Below are 18,882 nucleotides of genomic sequence, written 5' to 3' on the forward strand. Positions count from 1 at the left end.
GCTCCAGAAGAGTCCAGCATCAATTACTTGGTTAAATTAAAAAAGGTAAACAGACTTTGTGGTATCAAAGGACCTTTGATGCTACTTATCAGCCCCTGTTCTTCCTCATCGTTGTGCTATACTGTAGAACTTGATGATTGCTTTCAAACAATGATTCTCTGACAAAACAAAAGAGAAAAGACTCTGGTGCAAACACTCAAAACAAAACAAAAGTAACAGAGCAAATATATGTACATGATATTCATATTGCTATTACATAAACATCTAAAAACATATCCACCAAAATATTTGTGTAGCATAATCATTTTATAAATTGCTCCCAGAAGACATGCACATGAAGGATTAAATTATTATTTCACTCCCTGTCTAACTCATTTTCTTTTTTCCATGTAGCGTTTCTGATTAAATGCAGTACCATAGTGCCGCTTCATTTCACTTTCTTGCTCAGCTGATAAATTTGTCAAGAATGGTTAACATCACCAAAACGTAAATTGTGCTGCCTTTTGTTGTATATTGCATCAGTAAAGAATTATTGAACTGAAAAAGACAGCTTTAATGAATGGAGAAAATGCATTTTAAAAATGCTGCATTACCGCAGTGCAACCAGTTTTCAACCACGTGTTCTCATTTTCTTACAGAGTACGTTTAAGTTCAAGTCCGAGAGTGATATCCACTTAGCAGAGCATCACAAGCAGGTGTTGTATGATGGCAAATTGGTAGGCTCCATCGCCTTCACCTACAACGCCAAAGCCACCGACGCTCAGCTTTGCCTGGAGTCTTCTCCGCGTGAAAATGCCTCCATCTTTGTGCACTCACCTCACTCCCTTATGCTTCAGGTTAACTACATAACTGTACCTCTTTGAAAAGTATCTCAAGCATTGATGCAGTCATTCATGCTGCCCTGGCATTTTTAAAATTCAGTCAGTCTGAAGGTGTGTTGATGGGTTTTATATTATCACAGGATGTGAAAGCCACAGTGACTCACTCCATCCACAGTGCCATTCACTCCATTGGTGGTATCCAGGTACTCTTTCCACTCTTTGCTCAGCTGGACTATCATCAGCTGAAGGACAGCCAGGTGGAAACAACAGTCTGGTAAGAAGCAAACATAAGTAAATTTCACTAGATTAGATTCATATTAGAAGTTGACGACATGACATAGATTACATAGTTTTTAGTTTTTCAATATTGTTCCTTTTTCATTTGTTTTCTGTTGTTTGACTGTTGGATATATTAATCAATTCCAACTTTCCTAATTTGGTTTCTATTTGTAATATTAGGCTCAAGAAAGTAAGACTGCAACAGGAAGACATGTATGTAAGGTTTTTGGTTGCTGCCTCTTTTTAGCATTATTCAGAAGGTTAGAAATAAATTAACAATAAAGTGTCATAAAAAGGCTTTTCATTACATGGTTAATGCTGTAAATGGGTTTTCAATTACACCAAACCATAACAATTTTATAAACCAAGGTAATTTTTATGCCTAAAATAATCCAGGAGGTTTTAAGTGGACAGAGCACCCCGACATGGTATCAGCACCTTTAATCTTCTGCAGGTATTGAGGGACTAATGATTTGGCAACAGGTTTTTCTGCATCCTGCACTAGCAGTTTTCAAGCTGTAGTCTACTTTCCATCATTATCTCTGCTCTCTGGATCCAACCTTTCTCATCCCTGTCAGCTGGTCTGCCCAAAGCTCTATCCAGCCGACAGTGTGCTGGATGGAGTCTGAGCTCTGTTATAATCCAGTGTTAGTTTAATGACATGGATGGACTCAGGAGTGGCCACATACCAGCACAAATCCCTGATGCCCAAAGCTCTCTGCCTCTGTAGATTCCACTCATCTTGGCTCTCTGCTTCCCTGCCTGTTTTGCTAGCATGTTAGCTTCTTACAGTATTTGACTATTCCAAACACTTGCTTCATCCTTGCTTTAAATTGATTTCCTCTGTAATGCCTGATGGCTTTCAGAGTTCAAAGCTTCTGCAACAATTAGCTCCTTACTCTTCTTGAGGATTTACTACTCTCAGTAATATCCTCAGATTGTGATTTTATTTAAAATAAGTCATTTTAATGACATTTTTCCTCTAATATTGCTCTCTGCCAGCTTTAAGTCCAAACAATGGTAACATAACTTCAGTCATTACTGCTCTGCCAAATTTGACACAATCTGTGCTTGCAGTGAAGGATCAGAGGATAAACCGAGAGTACACAAATCTGAATATCTTCCAATTCAGTTTTTCTTCAGACTCATTAGTAGCTAAGGTGGAGCAGAAGTGAGAAGGGAGCAGCATCCTGAAATAGCAGACAAGCAGAGACACATCGGGTTGAAATTAGCACTGATTGCATGAGTATGCATGCAGTGTATATCCACATTATATGGGTAGGCCTGCACAAGAGTGATTGTGTTCTCATGATTGTTGTACTGGAGTGCAAACCTCCAGAGGATGTGGGGGAAAGCCGATTAAGAAGTGTCACCAAGCACCACTGTCACTCAGCCAAAAGACTTCACTGAAAAGAGCTACAACAAAAAAAATGCTTCACTGCACTGCCTTGCCCTCTTGAACCCCCCCTCCCATACAGATACATACACACCCTGTCACATCCCACCTCAAAGACCACCCTTTGTCCCTGGAGAACCCAGCAAACCAAGCTTTTCTTCTGATTTGAAGAATAATGAAAGGAGTGAACTGAAGTCCCATCCTGATTGCTGGCATCCTCTAAAAAAAACAAAGCTTTTTCTTCTGCCACAGTGTCTCCACATGCTGCTGTAGTTTATTGAATATTTCCTTCATTATAGTATACTTTTCTGTTAATGAATACATCAGTTATTAATTAATATTTGAGACCTTATATCTTTTGTTTTTGCAGTGCCACTCTGTTGGCTTTTCTGGTTGAGCTGCTCAAAAGCTCTGTGGCCATGCAGGAGCAGATGTTGGGAGGAAAGGGTTTTTTGGTGATTGGATACTTACTAGAGAAGGTATGACACAGCCTTTATTACACATCACTACTTTCTTCCACAGCTAATGCATCGCCTTTATGGAAGTCACAATCACTAAATTAATGCATCTTCACTCATAGAAATGCTGTCTTTTCATAGCTGTAGTCTCATTAAAATGTTTTACAAGACATCTTTATTTATGTAAAATAACATACTGAGACTCTTTGATGTCCCTCTGTGCAGTCCATCCCCATTTGAAAATATGTACTCATGACCCTTGATTTTCTTTTTGAATTATGGATGATTAGAGTTTTGTCAAGTTTGTCTTCTTGTAATGCATCAGCTTTTGAAACTTCTCTCACTGTACCTGTTGTCAAGATTCATTTTATCTCGTCTGCACTCTCAAAGCCTTGTCAATAGTCTGATCATCCGTTGCCTGCAGCTGAGTCCTCAGTGTCTTTGAACTAAACAGTACTAAAGGAAGAACATGTCCCCCCTTTCTGCATCAATCTTTATTTACCCATTTTGTGATGCAGATATGACAGCCGGCATCCCCAGAGAGCTGGCTCTTTTCGTACACTGGGAAATGACTCCACTTTGTCACTCAGTGACTTGCCTGCCTGCTGGCTTCAGATGCTGTAAACTAACAGCCAGGCAGAGTCGGCACCCGAGAGCTGCCATTTTTTTTTTTTTTTTTTTTTTTTTTTGCTTCTTACCCTCCTCCTGTTGCCAGGTTTCACACTTTCACATATCGTACCATCTGTTCGTGATATGTTTATGCCACACCTATCCCTACTCCGGGGCCTTCATTCTTCATTCACCCGTGCCATAGCGACGTCTCCACCCTGACTTAGAAAAGGTGTCAGACATGAACAATAACACTGCTCATCAAAAGTAGAGCTCTCTGCTAAGTTGAAGCAACTTTTTTACAGGGTGTTCTTTTGCAAAATTATTAGATGTAATTTTTTATTTCCATTAAGATGCTGACCTGATCACCCATCTCTTAGCTGGATAGCTAACCTTCAAGTTAGGAGAGGGTTACAAATATTCTATTATTTTTTTATAACATAACATTTTCTTGTCAGTTTTTCTATTACTCAAACACATACAGTATCAGGAAGGATAAATAAATGCCTACAACAATCTTGGCAATACATGTAATATGTAACAATTTCTTATCAATTATTTGTGCATCTTTCTACAGTCTTCCCGTGTACACATAACAAGGGCTGTATTAGAACAATTCCTTTCATTTGCTAAATATCTGGATGGTCTGACACATGGAGCACCACTGCTGAAGCAGCTGTGCGACCACATCCTGTTCAATGCTGCTATCTGGATCCACACCCCTGCCAAGGTGAGTCCCTTAAGGTTACCGTACCACAATAGGATGCCTATACAAAAGCTTTAGCCAGGTGTATCTAAAGCTGCCCTCGGGGACTGCTGCATGTTTTCAGTGTTTCCATTCTCCAACGCACTTGACTAATATGAAATCAGTCCAACAGTCTATGAAGTTCTGTACAATGACTTATGATTTTGAGTCTGTGTTGGAGCAGGGATACAACAAAAACTTGTCAGATTGTGGCTGTTGAGACCAGAGTTTGACTTGCCTGCTTTAAGTAATGCAAAGTTTCAGGAATAATTTGTTTAATTATCACATGGTTGAGTTGCAGTAAGAAAAACTAAAGGACACCAAATAAAAAAACACTTTCTATATTCTTCTTCTATATTTACCTCTAATTAATAAAGCTTTAATTGGAATAAATTCAGTTTAATTTTATGTCAACTATGCACCAAATAAAAACTCAGCCTTGGATGTTTTTCATGGCTTAATCCAGCTGACAACCACCAAACCACTTGGTAACTTTACAAAGCCTCAAACTCACCAATGCGTGTGATTCTCCCCTATAGAAAATGGTTCTCCTAAGCTCTTTTATGGTCTCCCTACTTAACGTCATTACCATGAAACACATTTGCATAATGGCTGCCAAGTGACTAGTTTGGCGCACCTTAAACAAAAGACTGAGCAGCTGTCCAGCAGTCTGTTCTTTTTCACCAGTCAGCTGACTGACAAATCATTTCACACTGGACTTTTTGCACAAGGGACCCTAGAGACTGGAAGTATAATGCAACATATCTGAACAAAAGTTATTAAAAAGCCTAAATATGAGAAAAGGCATGTAAACCTATTCTAGTGGTCAGTAAAAATACTACGAATACTATAAAGCTGTATGTTACTGTAGTAATCCTGTGATGCATTGTGTCCACTGCAGTGGACACCTATTTAAAGGCTGTTTTCTATTCAGAGGTGAGGATGGCAAATTTGCAATTTTGCCACTTGAGTGGACGTTGGACGGGTCACCCAACTGACTGCTTCTTACTGAACTAACTTAGTTACCAACTTTACCTCAGTGATAAACATCCATCCATCCATCTTCTGCCGCTTATCCGGGGTCGGGTCGCGGGGGCAGCAGCCTAAGCAGGGAAGCCCAGACTTCCCTCTCCCCAGCCACATTTGCCAACTCTGCGGGGGGGATCCCGAGGCGTTCCCAGGCCAGCCGAGAGATGTAATCCCTCCAGCGTGTCCTGGGTCTTCCCCGGGGTCTCCTCCCAGAGGGACGTGCCTGGAACACCTCACCAGGGAGGCGTCCAGGAGGCATCCTGACCAGAGCCCGAGCCACCGCAATTGGTTCCTCTCGATGCGAAGGAGCAGCGGCTCTACTCTGAGCCCCTCCCGGATGACCGAGCTCCTCACCCTATCTCTAAGGGAGAGCCCGGCCACCCTGCGGAGGAAACTCATTTCAGCCGCCTGTATACGAGATCTCGTTCTTTCGGTCACGACCCACAGCTCATGACCATAGGTGAGGGTAGGAACGTAGATCGACTGGTAAATCGAGAGCTTCACCTTCTGGCTCAGCTCATTCTTCACCACGACAGACCGGCGCAGAGTCCGCATTACTGCAGACGCCGCACCGATCCGTCTGTCGATCTCGCGCTCCATCCTTCCCTCACTCGTGAACAAGACCCCGAGATATTTAAACTCCTCCACTTGAGGCAGGACCTGACCCCCGACCCGGAGAGGGCAATCCACCCTATTCCGGCTGAGGACCATGGTCTCAGATTTTGAGGTGCTGATTCTCATCCCAGCCGCTTCACACTCGGCCGCGAATCGCTCAAGCGAGAGCTGGAGATCACGACCAGATGAAGCCAACAGGACCACGTCATCCGCAAAAAGCAGGGACCCAATCCTGAGGCCACCAAGTCGGATCCCCTCAACACCTCGGCTGCGCCTAGAAATTCTGTCCATATAAGTTATGAACAGAATCAGTGATAAAGGGCAGCCTTGGCAGAGTCCAACCCTCACCGGAAACGGATCCGACTTACTACCGGCAATGCGGACCAAGCTCTGACACCTGTCGTACAGGGACCGGACAGCTCGTACAAGGGGGTCCGGTACCCCATACTCCCGGAGTACCCCCCACAGGAGCCCCCGGGGGACACGGTCGAATGCCTTCTCCAGGTCCACAAAGCACATGTAGACTGGTTGGGCAAACTCCCATGCCCCCCCCAGGACCCCAGAGAGGGTATAGAGCTGGTCCACTGTTCCGCGACCAGGACGAAAACCACATTGCTCCTCCTCAATCCGGGATTCGACTATCCAGCGGACCCTCCTCTGCAGGACCCCTGAATAGACCTTACCAGGGAGGCTGAGGAGTGTGATTCCCCTGTAATTGGAACACACCCTCCGGTCCCCCTTCTTAAAAAGGGGGACCACCACCCCAGTCTGCCAATCCAGCGGTACTGCCCCCGATGTCCACGCGATGCTGCAGAGGCGTGTCAGCCAGGACAGCCCCACAGCATCCAGAGCCTTAAGGAACTCCGGGCGGATCTCATCCACCCCCGGGGCCTTGCCGCCAAGGAGCTTTTTGACCACCTCAGCGACTTCAGCCCCAGAGATAGGAGAGTCCACCCCTGAGTCCACCAGCTCTGCTCCCTCATGGGAAGACGTGTTGGTAGGATTGAGGAGGTCTTCGAAGTATTCCCTCCACCGACCCACAACGTCCCGAGTTGAGGTCAGCAGCTCCCCACCTCCACTGTACACAGTATTGATGGAGCACTGCTTCCCCCTCCTGAGCCGCCGGATGGTGGACCAGAATCTCCTCGAAGCCGTCCGGAAGTCTTTCTCCATGGCCTCGCCGAACTCCTCCCATGCCCGAATTTTTGCCTCGGCAACAGCCGAAGCCGCATGCCGCTTAGCCCGCCGGTACCCATCAGCTGCCTCCAGAGTCCCACAGGCCAAGAAGGCTCGATACGACTCCTTCTTCAGCTTGACGGCATCCCTCACTGCTGGTGTCCACCAACGAGTCCTGGGATTACCGCCACGACAGGCACCAACTACCTTACAGCCACAGCTCCGGCCGGCCGCCTCAGCAATAGAGGCACGGAACACAGCCCATTCGGACTCAATGTCCCCCGCCTCACTCGGGACATGTTCGAAGCTCTGCTGAAGGTGGGAGTTGAAGCTCGCTCTAACAGGGGACTCAGCCAGACGTTCCCAGCAGACCCTCACAACAAGTTTGGGCCTGCCAGCTCTGACCGGCTTCCTCCCCCACCATCTGAGCCAACTCACCACCAGGTGGTGATCAGTTGACAGCTCCGCCCCCCTCTTCACCCGAGTGTCCAAGGCATGTGGCCGCAGGTCCGACGATACGACTACAAAGTCGATCATTGAACTGCGGCCCAGGGAATCCTGATGCCAGGTGTACATATGGACACACTTATGCTGGACCAAGCATGGCTCATAGACCCCTATGATGACGACTAACCTGGGCATGAATGTTCCCTTGCCCGGACGCGGGTTACCGGGACCCCCCTCTGGAGCCAGGCCTGGAGGCGGGGTACGAGAGCGAGCGTCTGGTGGCCGGGCCTTCGCCCATGGGGCCCGGTCGGGCTCAGCCCGAAAGGGTTACATGGGCCCCACCTCCCGTGGGCTCACCATCTGCGGGAGGAGCCGTAGGGGTCGGGTGCAATGTGAGCTGGGCGGCAGCAAGGGGCGGGGACCCTGGGGGTCCGATCCCCGGCTGCAGAAGCTGGCTCTAGGGACGTGGAACGTCACCTCTCTGGTGGGGAAGGAGCCTGAGCTTGTGCACGAGGTTGAGCGGTTGGCTCGACGCATGGCTTGGGCTCTGGAACCAGTACCCTCGAGACGGGCTGGACCTTCTTCCACTCTGGAGTTGCTCATGGTGAGAGGCGCCGAGCAGGTGTGGGCATTCTCATCAGCCCCCAGCTTGGTGCCTGCACGTTGGGGTTTACCCCAGTGGATGAAAGGGTAGTTTCCCTCCGCCTCCGGGTGGGGGGACGGGTCCTGACTGTTGTCTGTGCTTATGCACCGAACAGCAGTTCAGAGTACCCACCCTTTCTGGAGTCCTTGGAGGGAGTGCTGGAGGGTGCTCCTTCTGGGGACTCCATTGTTCTGCTGGGGGACTTCAATGCTCACGTGGGCAATGACAGTGAGACCTGGAGGGGAGTGATTGGGAGGCATGGTCCCCCCCCCTCTGAACCCAAATGGTGTTTTGTTATTGGACTTCTGTGCTCGTCATGGATTGTCTATAACGAACACCATGTTCCAGCATAAGAGAGTGATAAACATGACAAAAAAAAAAAATACAGCGCTGTTTTTTTTTTTTTTTTAATAATTCATGCATCAGAGGGCTAACCTTTTAATTCCTACTGTGTGCTGATGACAAAAAATGAATGAAAAAGTTTAAAGCACTTTTTGCTACCTTGAGACTGATCAATGCTAGCTCCTTCTCTTAGATGACCAGAGTCCAGATTTGAACTCAAACCCACAAACTTAGAGCACAATAACGCATAATAAAATGGACCTTTCACTTTGTCTGAGGGGATAAAAACAATTTTACTTATTTGATAGAAACTGCATTAATAAATATTTTGGGTTTGTTTTTTCACTGAGACTCTTAAACAGAGTTCTGATCCTACAAGAGCCAAAACCCTGCAGGTTTTCATTGTTTCTCCACTTCAGGACACCTGAATCTCATTAAATGGATCTAACAGCTTAACCTGATCTGCACAATGACCGATTAATTTGAGTCAGGTGTGTTGGAGCAGGGATACGTGGAAAACCTGCTGGATTGAGGCTCTTGTTGAACTGGAATGAGTAACCCAGCTCTGAACCATGATACAACCACTCCTTTTTTTTTTTTTTTTTCAACCCACTTTAAATACTTTACTGTCCTTAAGTGCAGGTAATAGTTGAGAATGTAGCTGGATTTTTTTTTGTCAGGCCTGCTGCTAATTAGTTTGCATGCTAATCAGCAGTGCGAAGCTCAGAATGTTATGAAACTGAATAATGCCTTCTCAGTGGCCATCTGCTACATACATCTGAGACGGTAATTGTCTTAATTAGAGCAAATCACCACAGTATAATGTCTTGCTTTATAATGAATTAAAGAATGGTTTAGAATTTTTTTTTTAATAGATACAGCTGTAATATTACATTTTATTACTCTTCATTAATGTGTAGCTATTAACATGAATGCATGTTTTTATTTTTTCTCCCTCCAGGTACAGCTTTCTTTATATACATACCTTTCAGCTGAGTTCATTGGCACAGCAACCATCTACAACACAATCCGTCGCGTTGGTACCATCCTTCAGCTCATGCATATGCTGAAATACTACTACTGGGCCACTAACCCCGCAGAGAGCAGTGGTATCACTCCAAAAGGTCTTGGTGAGGATATTTCAAATAGTTTATGTTGAACTATGTTAGTTATTCTCATGTGTATCATAATTAGAATTTTTGGGGTTTTTTGTTTCTTTCTCTGCCTATGTGAAGTTGATAAATGATGCAAGCGAGCATATTGTTTTGGAAAGGAGTTGGAAGTACACCAGTCATAAACATTTTGTGTTGTCACAAACCTGCTATCAAAGTGTCTTTCTAAAATTGCAACAGCTCCCCCCACATTTTAAATGATTCATCTCCTCATGAAAAAGCTTGTCTGTCAGCTCTTGGGACTGTAGCCATCTCTGGAGATAACAGTGAGACACAAACATCATATCAATATTGTCACCCCACTGGGGTGCTTGGTGTGGATGTTAAGTCTCTGAAGCCCTACCCAGTGGGATGACTGGTACACCCTCTATGAAACGGCATGGGTCCAAGCAAACTGTGCAGGAGAAGAAAGTGTCCTTGAACTGTCATGTCTTTTTTTTCCCTAACCATTTTTCGTCTCTAAAATGACCTCCATTGTAATATAAGAGTTGTTTTATATTGGTTCTGAGAGCCAAGTTTATATTGCATTAAGGCACAATGAAATTTACTCGTTGAAGGTTACACCTTGACAGTGTTGATGTAATACTTCAGTCACACAGTCGGAGATGATTTCATTCACAACTCTCTTCCTCATTTCTATCTGCGTTATTATTATTATTATTATTATTATTATTATTATTATTATTATTATTATTATTATTATTATTTTTATTATTATTATTATTATTATTATTTTACTTAGAATCTTGCAAGAGGAATCACTGCAAGAGGAAAAGTTATTCTTATGAGCAGTGTCAGAGCATACGGCAACATTTTAGCTTGTTTAACCTTCAGTTTTTATCAGTTAAGACTGTAAATGACACTACTAGATTACCTTGTAACAGTTGTAATGATTTTTTTTTTAAACAAGGTTAGCCATCATAATACGAGCAAGTACATATGATATGTTTGTCGTAGGGCCCGTTATCCTCACTTTTGACAATTTGAACTGTTTTTTTTTTCCCATTTTACTTTTAAAATGTGGTATTCTGTATTCCTCTCTGCAGTACAGGGGAGCTGTCATGTTTCATTTTAAAGGGCATGGTTAACTCTCGCATGAGAGCAGCATTTCTTGTCATTTTATTTCTGTTTTACGATCAGCCAGTGTTGATATTGCTGGGTGATGAAACAATCTTAGTTAGATCTGATGAGGGGTTGTATCTGTATGATTTGATGGTGATTTTGAGATTAATAATGTCTTCCAGGACTAGTTCAGAATAAAATAGCTGAGATTAAATCCTTTAGCATAGCTGGGACCATGATCCATAACCATAAAACAACAGAAAACCATTTTCTGGTATTTTGAGTTTCAGGTTTACATTTTTTTAAATCATCATCCAAAATATAGAACAAAAATACAGACAATGAGGTTGATATTACATCAACAAACAGTGAATTCTGCTGTTGCTGAATAGGCTGAGATAGAAAGCTACATACATGTGCCTCGCTTACATTCAAAGGAAAAATCAGTTTAATTTTACCATTTAAAGAAGAAGAGTAATGCTTTTCCACAGGGAAACCTTTCCTGCTAGTACCCAGCAAAAATATTTTTACAAACCAATATGCTGAAAACTATTTGTCAATTGCACAAATTTAAATATGCACTTATATTATTCCATAATACTTAAAATAACAGAAATTCTTCTTTTTATACATTTAACAGATTTATTTATTTAGCATACAAATATCTCTAATATGTTACTTGTTTTCCCCTTGTAAAAATAACTTTTTATCAGAGTTGGGAAGAACAGAGTCTTGTTTGATTCAATATTTGCATGGATTTGTAATAAAACGAATCATAAAATGTCATTAGAACTGAGAAACAGTGGAATCATGTGCACAAAATCAGCTTTATGAATCCTTCCTATGACTTGTTTTTACAATATAATAACTGGATTAATTATTGTTTTAAAGGTGATTCCCTGTCGCTCCACACAGTAAGAATTGTAAAGGTTGAAAAATTGAACAATAATTTTATGAAGTGTCTGATAACTTAGAACTCCCCTTAATTTAATACTTGTCCCCATATTAGCTTATGGTCAATCACAACCCCAACAAATTTTGTTGTCATAAACATAAATTTATTTTTTCTTTTTACATTCAGAGCAAACTTATTGACATCAAACCAACATTTACTGGTTTCTGTCAGCGGTGCCCTCAAATATCTTGCCGAAGCACATCAATTCTGTGTCATCTGCAAAAGTCACAAACTTAAATATACATCATTAATACACAGTCTGAACATCTTTGAACCAATCACAGATCATTGAGGTACTCCACACTTAATCTCTCTGTAGTAGTGAACAGTAATATTACAGATGTATGGAAGGCAACTTGAGAACAAAGTGAATTGACCTTATTGTATGAAAACACTCATTGTCCAACCAAGTGGTGAACAAATAGGATATAATTAACTCACTTTTTTGTTTAGGATACAAAGTTAACATCCTACACTATAGCATACATTAGTCATAGTTCTCTAGTTTTATCGTTAAATCTGACCATAATGTAGACTGTCAAATAGAGGCATAATGAATGAATTGATGTTTCTTATCATTTCACTATAACAAAATATAAAAACAACTAAGTACATAATTAAAAAAAATAACTATAGTAAAAATCAAAACTATCTTTGAAATGAATAGCACATACGAAGTGCTTTTTATTGATTGTACAGTTACTCACATAGAAAAAAATCCAAAGACTATTATGGTGATGTAGATGGGCCAATGGGACAAGGGGGGCAAAGATTACAATCCTAAACAGCTGAAGGGTAAAAACTCCCCCTCAGCATCGTGCTGTGGCACTTACGAGCCCAGCAGCGCCTTCCAGAAGGAAGTGGTAAAAAATCATGATGGAAAGAGTGAATATTGTCACTAAAAGTTCTGCAGGCTTCACTGTGATAACATGACCTGTAAATATCCTTTGAGTCCAATGATTTTTTTGCACCGTGTTAACCACCCTCTGGAGACCCTCTCTGGCTGTGAACAGTCCCCAACCAAACCAGGATTGGAGAAGATCAATACCCCATTGAACATTGATAAAAAAGACTTCAGCAAACTGGCAAAAATGTGTTTTTTCCTTATTTTCCTGAGGAAGTGCAGTATTTACTGGGCCTTCTTCAATGCAGCAGTGGTGTTCATACCCCATTTTAGGTTGTTGCAGGGTCCCTAGAAACTTATTCACCTGCTCCAGCTTTTAGTTTACTTTCCTGAGTGGCAAATACACATCCTGTTTACACCGGAAATCCAGACAGAGTTCCTTTGTGTTTTTGACATTTAAGGATAGGTCATTTTATGCACACCGTCCAGTCAATTTCCAGACTTCATCTTTGTCATTTTTTCTCATTGCCATTTAAGATGACACATCCAACTGTTGCATTATTTGAAAACTTGATGGTTGTGTATGTGGGGTGAGGGGATGTGCAGTCAGATATAAAGAGACTATAGAGCAGGGGTGATCACACACCCTTACATTGTTCTTGTGCTGAGTGTTTGGACTGGGAGAGGCGTTACGGACTAAGTCAAACTGTTAATAAGCTATTAATGAAAAAGTTCTTAATACACAGACTTGTATGTTCTAGGAGATCCAAATCCTGTAGCTTCGCAAATTGTATCCTTGAGATGATTGTATGAAAAGCCAGACTAAAATACATAAACAACAGCTAAACATATTTCCATTTCTGGTCCAGGTGAGAGAAAGCAATGTGGAGTACCGTGTTTTAGGTGTCCTATGTGGATTCATTTGCCCTGAAGCCTTAGTGGTACTGGTCCAAAGTAGACGAAGAGCTCTCTGCATGTGCTCCAGGACAACTGTTTTAAAGCATTTTGAGACACTTGATATTAACGCGAGTGGTCTGTATTCTTTAAGAGAAATGATGCTGAATTGCTTAAGCACTGAGATGGTGGTAGTAGATTTTAGAATTGATGATTATAATGTGCTACAAAACTACGGGGCTTTCAGAAGAAGACATCTGAAAATTGATCACCTTCCTGTTTTAAGTAATTTTCAGGCAGCCTTGTGTCGTATATATGGCTGGATTTGGCAGGACAGTTTTTCTCTGTCCTTCTGAACTGAGAAATGACCAAACAAACACACTTACAAACTGGGATATAGCCAAGTAGATAATGAAGTGCTGAATTATAAGATACACAGAAGACATTTAAAATGGATTTCCTCAAGCTATTCAGTCTTTTTTTTGCATCCTTTTCTTCCTGCAGGTCTTAATAGACAATAGTATTTAATTAAAGCCATATATCATTTGGCCATAACATGGAATTAGTCCCCTCCCTCATGAACAGATGCTCATTTCTCAAGTTCCCCAAGCCTGTGACATGAACCCACAGCCAACACATGATGTATCTCAATCCTTTACTTTCTCATTTCGTTTCAGTCACTGCCTTCCTCCAATTTACTAATGAGATGATCACTGAAGCTACTTGACAAGCCACCAAATTCAATCCAAGCTTGTTTAAACTGTAGCTATTGAAGAAATCACAAATGACTGAGAGGGAGAGCAACCTCAGAAGTTTGAAGCAGACATCGCTCAACCTCACATGAGATTGTTTTAGATTAAATATTTAGGAATCTTGCTTAGAAGGGGGCCCATAAATACCTATTATTATTTTATCATTTAAGCCTGCTCCAGATGCTGAGCAAACACAGAACATGCAATAGTTTATATCAAGACTCTAAAAATTGGACTGATTCTGCAAGAAACACGGTTGTCGGGGAGTTTTTTTTTTTAATAGTTTGATTATTACATCAGAGGTTATCAGGGATCTGATATGGAATAGTTCTTGTTTTTATTGAAAGCGTTGTGCAGGTATAAATGACTCTTGTTATGGTCTTTTTCTGGAGTTTATTATCATCCATCATGAAATGAAATAAGATTTTTGCAATAATCGCTTGGGCATAAATTGTTTTTTTTTTTTTAATAAACCCTTTATCCTTGTGCCCTTGGGATGCAGGGGGTAAAACAATTTAAATAAGAAGCAGTAACTATGCAGAGCTGCAGAGGATAATTGTTTGTGAATAACCTAGATGCGGTGGCTGTTGTAATAATGTTTTTATCATCCCTTCCCTGTCATGCTTTGTTCCTTTGCTGGGTTTTCCTCTCCTGCTATTAATCAGTGTCAAGATGCAGTAGCACTTACCTTCCTTCTCTTGCCTTTGGGAGCCTCATCATTGATTCCATTGACTAGCTGTAGAAGCAGGATAGTCACGTGTTGGCTGTCGTTGTATCTGTTATCATGGCTCTGTCCCTGTTTCAAATTAAACATGTGTTCAGCTGGGGTGGAGGTTGGAGTTTATCAAGATTGCTAAGAAAAGGGGTGTAATGGGCAAAGTGACCAATTTTCTCTGTATTGCTTCTGCATTTCTGTTTCACCCAGTTACTGCCATAAAATACCCCTGCAATTGGAAGAGATTGATTAAGTGTCTTAATACCTGGTTTTGCTTCACATAGTGAATAAGAAATGAGGTAATATTTACCAGGACAGAGTGCTACTCATTCTAAGGTGGTGGTTGGTGCAGTCAGAAGAGGTTTGGAGAGATAAATGCCTTACTCTGTATTTTACCATCTGTTGAACATATGCTATATTGATCTGACTATTGCTGAGGCTTATAACTTTACTTAGTGTAAAAAAAAAAAAAAAAAACATGTTTTGGTTTTAAAAAGCAAAGGCGAGACTATTGTATAAAATCTGATTTGTGTTCAAACTGATTTCCTCTGTCAAGCACATGAGCAAAACACCTAAAGCTGTTTGATAGGATGGTTAAACAGTCTGTTTTGTTCATTTTTGGCACATTTACACAGATTAGATAAACTTGCCAATATCACTGAGCAATATCATCTAAAGTGAAAAGAGGTTCTTTGCAAAGAAATTGATTCCAATGTGTGGATAAGTTCAGTTCATCAAAGTAATCATAAGTTGGCAGAAGAATTCTGGGTAGGTTTAAAGGTGTGTGCAAGCATGATGGGCAGGTGGGACTGAGATGGCCTTGGGCTGGATACCTTGGCATTAAGTTGTGGTCAAGGCTGCCTGGGAGTTTGATGCAACATGTATGATGATTACATTTTGATTAATATACCAAGTGGCAACGATCCCTTTGGCCCTGTGGGATGTTGCTCCAGGAGTATGGTGCAACAGACCCATTTTAGGAGCTGTCTGGTCCCTATGTGACCAGTGCCAGAACTTGGTCTGCATTGCCACAAATAAAATAGATTGATATCCATTGAGGGTTGGATTCCATCAAGGCTGTTCTTTGTCACTGCTCTTCTTAACTTCTGTGAATTTCTAGGCACAGCCGAGATGTTGGAAGGGATCCCATTTGGTAACCTCAAGATTAGGTCTCTGGTATTTGTAGATGGTGTTATTCTATTTGCTTCATCTGGCCATGAACTCCAATGCTGGCTGGACTGATGGACTTGCAGCTGAGTCTGAAGCAATTGACATGAGAATTGGCACACCAAAATCTGAGACCATGGTCATCAGTTGGAAAAGAGTGGAGTGTCCATTCTGGGTTGAGAATGAGGTTGTGTCACAGGTGGAGGAGTTAAAGTATTTTGGGTCTTGTTCACAAGTTAGGGAGGGATGGAACTGGAGATCAACAGGTGGATTGGTGCAACATCTAAAGAGACGCAAACTCTGTATTGGTCTTGTTGTGGTGAAGAAGGAGCTGAGCCAAAAGGCAAAGCTCTTGATTTACTTGCTGTGCTACCCTTATCTGTTGCCACATGCTGAAGGTATTGACTGAAAAAACACGAGCAGAAATAAGTGTCCAAATTGAGTTTTCTCCACAGGATGGCTGAGCTCTACTTTTGAGAAAGGATGAGAAGCTTGGTCATTCTGGAAAGGCTCAGAGTAGAGCCCTGCTCTGCTGCTCTTCTGCTTGGAGAGGAGCCAGATGAGGTGACTCAGGCATTTGGTTAGGATGTTTACTAGACACCTTCCTCATGATGTTTTCTGGGCATGGCCATCTTCTCTGAAGGAGACCACAGGGAAGACCCAGGATGTGCTGGAAGGACTATATCTCACGGCTTGACTAGGAAAGCCCTAGCACCCCTTCAAACCAGCTTCAAGTAGTGTCTGGGGAGTGAGAAGTCTGGTCTTCCTCTCTTAGCCAAATACCCCATACCCATGCCCTGTATGATAACAATTATTGTATATAATTCTCTGTTGAAATACAAAAGATGTTCTTGTTACTTGAGGTTTTATTTAATTTGTATTTTCTAAAAAAAACTAATAAAAAAATCAAAGCAAGACAAGAAAATGATGAAAAGAAAGTAGTAGAAATTGTAGAAACCATTTAATCTAAGTCTTTTTTCTTTTTCTTTTTCTTTGATTGCTTCATTTACTTTCTTTCAAACTCCAGATGGTCCACGGCCAACCCAGAAAGAAGTCATTTCTCTGCGGGCATTCATGCTTCTCTTCCTCAAGCAACTCATTCTGAAGGTATAGCTCTCCTGTCCTCATCCATCACGGTCTCTCCCACGACTGCACTGCTAAAGTCGAGAGATTGTGCCTGTGTTATCATTATAAATGTTCAACTGGTACATTCTTCAATAAATAAAAAAAAACACATCAGCTGAATTGAAAAAGGACTGATTAAAATTTAATCAGGAGGAAATTGCTTTAGCTTTGATACCTAATTAATTATTTGAGTCAAGCTACCAACCATTTGTGGGTTTCAGCATTACAAATTGCACAAATTGCTATCTTTGTCTCAGTTATTGTAATTAATTACATTTGGATTAGCTGATTGTCAGTTAAATGAATTTAGCCCATTGAAGGTAATACTTTAAGGTTATTAATGGACAGCAGATGAAAACTGAATTATTTATCATAATTCATTAACACATGCAAATAGCAGAAAAGAACTCCAGGGATTTTAGTGTTTTAAACTGCATATTTTAAGTCACCATACAGGTGCATATGCTGCATTCTGTAGGGGGCTTCCCATGGCATGGTGGAGTCAACATAAATTGCAACAGGCTTTGAAAGATGAATAACAAACTTAGACCAGTACAATCAATCAATTTAAGCACTAAAGGAATTACAAAACCTTTGTATTTTATGTGTATGTAAATATATGTGTGTGTGTGTGTGTGTGTGTGTGTGTGTGTGTGTATACATTCTTAAATAATCAGTTTATCAAGATCTTGAGACAAATCCTTTGTGCATCATTAATATTTTGCCTTTCTGTTTTTGCATTGTTGTAGGATCGAGGTGTGAAGGAGGATGAATTACAGAGCATCCTGAACTACTTGTTGACAATGAATGAGGTACAGGGGTCTTCCTCTTCTCTGCATATGTTTACTCACCATTTTGTTCTGCCACTTTCCTTCTATGAACTTCAGGATCCTACTAGGAAAGTGTTTTTCAATGTAAAGAAAGCCTGAGCTTGAAATGAAGTTGCTTTAGAGTTAATGCTCATCTCTTGTCTTTGGTTCCAAAACCAAACTTCTTCATTCAGCAGGTATTTGTGTCCTGCTTTGGAAATGACTAAAAATGTGGGGAGACATGACTCCAACAAGATAGTTGTAAAATTAGCTACATTTGCTTTGGTCTAAATTCACTTTGTGCAGCAAACGCTAGGTCCATTGTTGGACAACAGGAGGTAAAACTAAGCTGTATTTTGAGCATGGCTAGCTTCAGTTTTTCAGCAAATGGTTACCAGGCAGAAAAGGTTGCTACAGTTTGCCTCAAAGATATTCAGGGATGTGAAGTAGTAGCTTAGGGATAAATAGTAATATTCAATCTACATCAATCATTTGCCCATCTGATAGTGATATCAACCATTGGAAGAAGCCTTTTTAGGGCCAACTTTGATTTTTACCATGTGGTGATTTTAAAGAACAGAATTTAAATGCACTGCACAACACTTTTTAAGGCAAAGTTCTTGAGTTATCAGCTGAGATATATCATTTCTGTCACAAATAAGCACACTTTTTCTTTTTTAAAATTGAGGCTCTTTTAGTAAACCCACTGCTTGTTCACACTGAGCAGTCAGTTGAGGTGGTTTTATTTCTGTTAATTATAAGTAGCCCATGGCACATCTAGTAAGAGGTCCACTGGCACCTAGGCAGGGACACTGCTGTTGATCCCA

General features: G+C 41.6%; 1 protein-coding gene across 1 annotated transcript in view; it reads left to right on the forward strand.

Moving 5' to 3' along the window:
- nbeab (neurobeachin b) overlaps positions 1-18,882 on the forward strand; it is a gene marked incomplete at both ends in the record, with an annotated part of 192,563 nt that overhangs the window by 59,676 nt on the left and 114,005 nt on the right. The window contains 7 exons of the mRNA XM_079246781.1: positions 639-836; positions 962-1,095; positions 2,867-2,975; positions 4,141-4,293; positions 9,522-9,690; positions 17,149-17,228; positions 17,996-18,058. Coding sequence (XP_079102907.1) covers positions 639-836; positions 962-1,095; positions 2,867-2,975; positions 4,141-4,293; positions 9,522-9,690; positions 17,149-17,228; positions 17,996-18,058 — 906 coding nt within the window. The remainder of the gene's footprint in view (positions 1-638; positions 837-961; positions 1,096-2,866; positions 2,976-4,140; positions 4,294-9,521; positions 9,691-17,148; positions 17,229-17,995; positions 18,059-18,882) is intronic.

This window comes from Telmatherina bonti (genome assembly GCF_933228915.1).
Source record: "Telmatherina bonti genome assembly, chromosome: 9".
Classification (NCBI taxonomy): Eukaryota; Metazoa; Chordata; class Actinopteri; order Atheriniformes; family Telmatherinidae; genus Telmatherina; species Telmatherina bonti.